Genomic DNA, 6661 nt, shown 5'->3' on the forward strand with positions numbered 1-6661 from the left:
TTCGCTGAGAAGAAATACAGGCGGTTTTTTAGATCTTCACAATTGCAGTATTAGCATCTGTTTCTCAATCTGATGCCTAGATCCATGTCAATTTTACCTTTAATCTGTGTAAATACAGCTAGATTTTCAAACCCACACAATGGCACCCGTTTTCAAAAGGTACAACTGCGGTTTTCCAGAAATTGAATTCAAACGGTCTAGTGTAATTTCTCTCTATTCCAGACAGTACGCTTTCGCGGAGCATCATGGTTTAATTATTTCCTCAGGAAAAGCTTGGCGCTTGGCTATCTCACAGCCATAGTATATAATTACGAGATGCCTATACGCGGAACAATTTAAACTGTATTTGAAAATGAATGGCAGAAAACAGCAAAGGCAAAAGTGCTTCATCAAACATTACTGGTATCATGCAGCTACAGTCAACATAGAGCCATTTTATACAGCACAGAACCGTTTGCATAGCAACTGCGCTATAGACCCTAATTACTCGTTGCTGGCTATCAGCGCAACAGCGGTGGTCAAGTATTCTTCAGACGGCCTGAGTCGAGCTGTACTGCTGTTGTTTATTAAGGCCGTTAGAATAGCGTCTGTGCGTGTCTTGTCCACATGTGTGCATGTGCGAACTCTGATCTGTTATTGTCCTGTCTGTCCGTTGCTGTGTTCTTGCCTCTCTGTCCGCGCGCGCTGGGTGTGAGATGACAAGTAGTTAGACTGCTCCCGCGCCGCGAGAACTGCACGGGGCGGCGTGTAACCAAGGAGCGCAGACTCTTCTGGGAACGCCATGGTAACCCAAGGGGGGGAGCAGAGCTTTCATCCCACGTAGCCGCTAGGTCTGCGGCTGTTTTTCGCAGACCGAGATATAAACGAGAGCCGAATTTCAGGTTCAAATAAAAGAGCTGCAGTTAAAATAATAATCATAATAATAATAATAATAATAATAAATAAAGTAACAGTCAGAACAACATACAAGATTATTTGCTCTTTACTGCTCAACCACTGCACTTTAGAGCTTCCATTAGCACTGGAGCTATTTAATTTAAAGGGGGACAGACAGTGGCTAGAATGGCGGAGCCGAGCCTGAGGAAGCGAGCCTATCAACTGGGGATTAAGATGCAATTAAGAAAGGAAACCTGCTTTGTCAGTGTTCCTTTTGCATCAGTCTGTTCCTGTGGTGTCTCTGCTGCTGCTGCTGCAGTCGAGCGAGTGTTTTCCCTCCTTACGTTTCTCTCTCAGCCGCGGACAAACAAGCCTGTGCTCCGCAGTTATGGCTTGAACAAATGTCACGCCGCGCTAAATATAACTCATTCGCTTTAATCGCCAGTCAAACAAATGCCGGAGCCAACTTGACGCACGATTGGGCGCCGGTGTGTGCGCGCGAGTGCCCGCAGCACAGCTGTAGGCTACGTTTTGGATCAGGTATGGGGGAGATCGGGGCTGTTTTGTTTACTGGTGTGTGGTGCGAGCGGTTCGACTGACTCTGTTGTGTGTTATGAGCGCGTGTGTGTTTGTGTCTCTCTCTCGCGACAATGCAACGGAGCTCTTTATCTCCCTCGTGGCCGTTTCTTTTTTTTTTCGACACTGTGACAAACGAGCCTGCCACAGGCCACCGAAGTGGCTTTCCACGGGGCCCTCCAGCACAGAGACACAGGGAGATGATGTTCCAACAGTCCCCATTTATTTACAAGGGTTGGCAAGATGTTACAGCCAACTGAGCAGATGTTTAAAAAAAAAAAAAAAAAAAAAACAGTCATGACAGAGGTTCCCATTTGTGTGAGTGGGGTTGGCAGATTTAACCTGTGCGCACTGATTGCCTCACTACGCACAGGTGCAGCCACTCCTGTTCCTGGGTCCAATTAGCCTGGCCAATTATCTAATTCTTAACCAATTATCCAATTGGCCAGGTCTAATTAGCTCGGCCCAGGGCAGGTGTGGCTGCTCAAACCAGCCATCCCCACACCACAGACACATTTCCTCAAGGCCGAATTCTTCAGCAAGGCCGGCCGGCCGGCCAGCCAATGAAACCTCTCCTTTGTACAGAATGCAGAAATTATTTTCCCTCTATTCAGAATGGACAGAAAAGAGGAGAGATGCGAAGGACACATTGGCCCGAGGTGCAGTCATCCCAGGTGATGAACCGGTCTGATCCGCGCGCCGTGCATTTGGCTGTGTGGCATGCTCTGCGCCTCTCTCAGGTGCACATTTTGGCCTGAAAGCTGGAGAAGAGCTCAATGCAGGATAAGCTCTTAATAAATCCTTTTTTTTTCTCCTCCTCTCCTCCTCGTTTTCTCCCCATGGGACATTTTTTCTTCAGGCGAAAGCCTTTTGCGATGTTCTTTGGGGACATCCAGCAGGGAGGAGTGGCGCTCACCTTCAGCAGTGGAGATAGCTCGGTAGAGCGGCTGCGTTTCATCGATAACGTCGTGTGTGTGTGTGCCGTCGCACTGCGAGAAACGAAATACAAAAAAAAAACAAGCCGGTTCTCGCTCGGCCGCCCCGGTTAAAGCAAACAGAAACTGAGAGAGAGAAAGAGAGAAAGAAGAGAGGGAACCGCGGGCCGCTCTTGAATAAAAAGGGTAAACGGAAAGCAGTACGGGTGAGATCTGCGGTCACCGGACAGCCTCTGGGTCCTGTTGACACAGCCACTCCTGATTTTAATTCTCCCTGCCCCCAGCCCTCCGTCCCACTCCCCCCCTCTCCCCCTCTCTCTCTCTCTCTCTCTCTCTCTCTCTCTCTCTCCCTCTCTCATCCTGCCACACATCTGCTCTCTGCATGAAAGGGAAAGGGACAGACAATGAATTATTTACTGCCACTCTAACCCCAGTGCTTTACATACTTCATTTCCTTTTTTTGATATGCGCTTCTGTTCTATTCAAATTTTTTTTTGTTTTTGTTTTGTTTGTTTGTTTTGTTTTGTTTTGTTTTGTTTTCAGGGGGACCACAACAGCGAGAGCTGAATTTCATTAATTAAGACGGTTCTTCACGGCATGCAAAATAACAGATGCTGTACGTTTGAACGTGAAGGCGCAGGTATTACCGCGGGTGCTATTTATAGGTCATCACGCTCATAATGAACCCAGGCGCCGTTACGAAAAGGTACCCCGCCGTCCGTCAGAGGGCTCGTGTTTTCAGCAGAAGCCTGTTTGGGCCGAGCTGTTCTTCCTCCTGAGCGTGTGGGAGTATGGGGGGGGGGGGGGGGGGTTTGTTTTTTTTCAAAGGTCAACAAAGACATTGCTCATTGGAGCAAAGGGCTCTACTGGCATATGTCTGCCTGACCACACAGAGCTGAGTTTGGCCAAGCCTGGGGGGGGCGGGGCTGGGACAGTTTGGATGATGTCGGGGGAAAGGGGTGGGGGGGGGGCGGGGGGCAGGAGAGGTGCCCAGTGTGGCTCTGCCATCCTGTTCTCTCTGCAGTGGTGGGGAGGTTAATAATTCATCAATTTGGGCTGGGGAAAAATGCTGCAGTTTGGTTTACTGCTGTTCCTGGGTCCAAAATGCACTTTGTACCCGTGAGAGCTTGACTGCTAATTTACACAGCTTTTCTGTTTGATTAAACCTCTTTCTCTTTTTTTTGTTTAAAAAAAAAAAATATATATATATCACCAGTTTTAAGGGAATGGTAATTTTCCACAAACACTACCAAACATATATGTCTTTTTTTACCATTTTAAGAAATTTAGTTGCATAAATCTCTTCTGTGCAGGATTCTAGTCAAGGATTGATAGCCAGATGATCATATGTTAGTCTGGCTGCCCCTTGAGGTTTTAGGAATAGACGGTCTGCAGAGACTATTGTAGTCCGTTTTTTGAGCTTAGCGACAAATATGTCATCGAAGCATCCTTCAGGAGCCATCCTTCATTTCGTCAGCTAGGGCAAGCAAGACCAGAAGGACGACAATAATAATGTGTGCATCACAAAAACAGTGAGGAACCATCTCTGGCAGCCTCCGTACACTGGGAGTGAGATGCAGGCGCGCGGGGCCTGTGGAAAGCTGGCCCTCAGGAAGCCTGCGCTAAATGAGCTGAGCTCAAACGACGGGATCAGGGGGCTGCGGGAGAGACCGGAGGCTGGCCGGGGCGTCTGAGCTGGCTTGGCCGCTGGGCTGTTTTACTTGGCAGGGAGGGGAGGTGGGGGGCGGGTGTGCGTGTGCTGAGCCCGTCCTGGTGTGATCTAACCCCCCCCTTGTTCTTTCTCTTTGTATACCTTTTCTCTCTATCTTTATCTCTCTCATGTTCATTCTCTTATTCTCTGTCATTCTCTCTCTCTATCTATCGCTCTCTCTCTCCAACAAGGCCCCTGCTCTCCGAGCCTGTTCTTTTAAAACGTGATGGCCTGCAGCTTAGCTGGAGCAAAAGCAGTCATAACTGAATCATTTAAACAATGTTTGATTACACGCATTTAAACTTGGATGTGCCTCCAAATGTGCAATGTGGAGAAAAAAAGAGCCAAAATAAGCTGCTTTTTGGAATGACAGTGGGCATGAATATGGGCATATGGCCAAGCGTGAATGAGAAGAGAAAAACTGCCTTGTGTTCAGTTTCACAAACAAAATCTGAGCGCACCCTCTCACAAAAAAATAAACTGATCCAGAAATCAAATGGCAGCAAAAACATAAATTTGTTTGGTAAAATTTCAGCTTGGCAAATCTCAAAAGAAAGTTTTGCTTAAAATTCATTGGCCTAAAAATGTTGAGAGCTTCCTTACTGGAATCAAAGTAATTACTGAAGGTTGATTCTGCACCGGGACTTTGGGAAGCACATGATAAGCCCAAAGAATTTCAGCAGGTGGACTCAGGAGATAAAAGTGTACTTGGCTGATTCTGATTCGACGTGCATTACAGCTAGCCTCCTGGAGAAGCGCTCGCTGTTCTTCGCCTGTCACTCAGCTGCAGAAACCAATGGCGACCAGATACTGCCGTTTGTAAATCGCGTAACTCAGTGGTGTCAAACTCGTGCCATGGAGGGCCGTGTGTATGCAGGTTTTCATTCCAACCAATTAATGCTGCCTTAATTGAGTCCAATTACTCATTCAGCCATATGCGTTTAACTGCATTGAAGCACAGAATATAAGAAAATTTTTATTTAGACAATGCGGGTCACCATAGACGTCGGGTCACCATTGTGCACAAACCTGCATCCCTAATTCAGCAAATAATTTAACTAATTATATAATCAAGATCTGAGGCTGGAATGAAAACCTGCATACACACGGCCCTCCATGGCAACGAGTTTGACACCACTGGCGTAACGGAATCGCTGCCCTTCCGAAGGGCCCTTGTCGGTGTCGCGGTTCAGTGGTGTGTTCATTTCGTTGGGATCCGCGGTGGTCATACATGTAGAAGCCATTACAGCCCCCGGGCAGAGTGACAGGCTCGTATCGGCTGTGACGTATGAAGGCTCGTCGCTGCATTGATTTTCCCGGTTTGGGAATGTGTGTGTGCTCGGGAAAACTTTCGAGCGCTGGAAAGGAGAAGGGCTGCTGCCGCTGTTTTAAAGGTCACCCCGGAGTGTCGCCTGGCTGCTCCCGCGGTGGTGTTTGCTTTGTAAACCGTACGCCGGCCGGCTCTGTCTAACGTGAGGTGTTTCGTCTGAGCGAAAATGTCAACGTGGAAATGTGAAAATTAAACCGAAACAAAAAGGTCATTAAAAAAAAAAAGGGGTTCAGGCGAAGACTAAGCTTGGCGCAGATCGTAGTGGTACGGGGTGGGGGGGGGGGTGTGAGGGGGGCCGGGGGGGGGGGGCTCTGGGGGTGGGGGGAGCATGCATGCTGTTGCAGAGATGGTAGATAGAAAGCACAGTAATAATAACCTAAGTCACTGGCGGAGTCCATAATCCCTTCGCAGCAGCGCTGGCATGGCCGCTGATTCCGGTGATAACCAGGCCTCCTCTGCCTCCCTGCAGTACCGCATCGGCCAGCTGTACATGATCAGCAAGCACAGCCACGAGCAGAGCGACCGGGGCGAGGGCGTGGAGGTGGTGCAGAACGAGCCCTTCGAGGACCCCGCGCACGGCCAGGGCCAGTTCACCGAGAAGCGCGTTTACCTGAACAGGTGAGGCCCCCGAAAATCCGCCCCCCCCCCCTCCCTCCCACGCGACCGCTCCACCTCAGGTGTGCTCTGTGCTGTGCTATCCAACCCCTACCCTGCACCACCCCACCTCAGGTGTACTCTGTGTTAATGTTGCCCAACCGCCCCCCCCCCTCCCCCCAACCCCCCCCACCTCAGGTGTTCTCTGTGCTGTGCTGGCCCCCCCCCCCCCCACCCACCTCAGGTGTACTCTATGCTGTGCTATCCAACCCCACCCCCAACCACCTCTGGTGTACTCTATGCTGTTCTGCCCACCGCCCCCCCCCCAACCACCCCACCTCAGGTGTACTCTATGCTGTGGTCTGATCCCCCCCCCCCCAGGGGGTCAAGGCCAGAGCTTAATGTGATGGGGAGGCAGGCAGCACACCTCTACACTTTGAAAGAAGCAATGGGCCTGTTTGGTGAAGCGTATGTTAGCCGTTAGCATTGTGCCTGTTGTGTGAATGGCTGTGACACACGCAGTGTCATTGCGATCCGTTCACCACGTCACTTAACCACGCTGAACAGCTTCCCTTCCCCGTGCTTAGTATTATGACCAAATCCATTATGGTTGGAAAAAAAGCGGGGATTCTCCTAAAA

General features: G+C 49.6%; 1 protein-coding gene and 1 long non-coding RNA gene across 2 annotated transcripts in view; one reads left to right on the top strand and one right to left on the bottom strand.

Moving 5' to 3' along the window:
- Positions 1 to 543: 543 nt before the first annotated feature.
- LOC135249046 (uncharacterized) lies at positions 544 to 1267 on the bottom strand. Its single transcript, XR_010328547.1, has 2 exons — positions 1131 to 1267; positions 544 to 838 (listed from the first exon to the last, which is right to left on the bottom strand). It is a non-coding gene; the product is annotated as an uncharacterized LOC135249046 (long non-coding RNA).
- Positions 1268 to 1944: 677 nt separating this feature from the next.
- LOC135249045 (cytoplasmic phosphatidylinositol transfer protein 1-like) overlaps positions 1945 to 6661 on the top strand; it is a 34644-nt gene continuing 29927 nt past the window's right edge. The window contains exons 1-2 of the mRNA XM_064324284.1: positions 1945 to 2126; positions 5898 to 6046. Coding sequence (XP_064180354.1) covers positions 2016 to 2126; positions 5898 to 6046 — 260 coding nt within the window. The 5' untranslated portion in view covers positions 1945 to 2015. The remainder of the gene's footprint in view (positions 2127 to 5897; positions 6047 to 6661) is intronic.

The sequence above is a fragment of the Anguilla rostrata genome, chromosome 2 (assembly GCF_018555375.3).
Source record: "Anguilla rostrata isolate EN2019 chromosome 2, ASM1855537v3, whole genome shotgun sequence".
Lineage (NCBI taxonomy): Eukaryota > Metazoa > Chordata > Actinopteri > Anguilliformes > Anguillidae > Anguilla > Anguilla rostrata.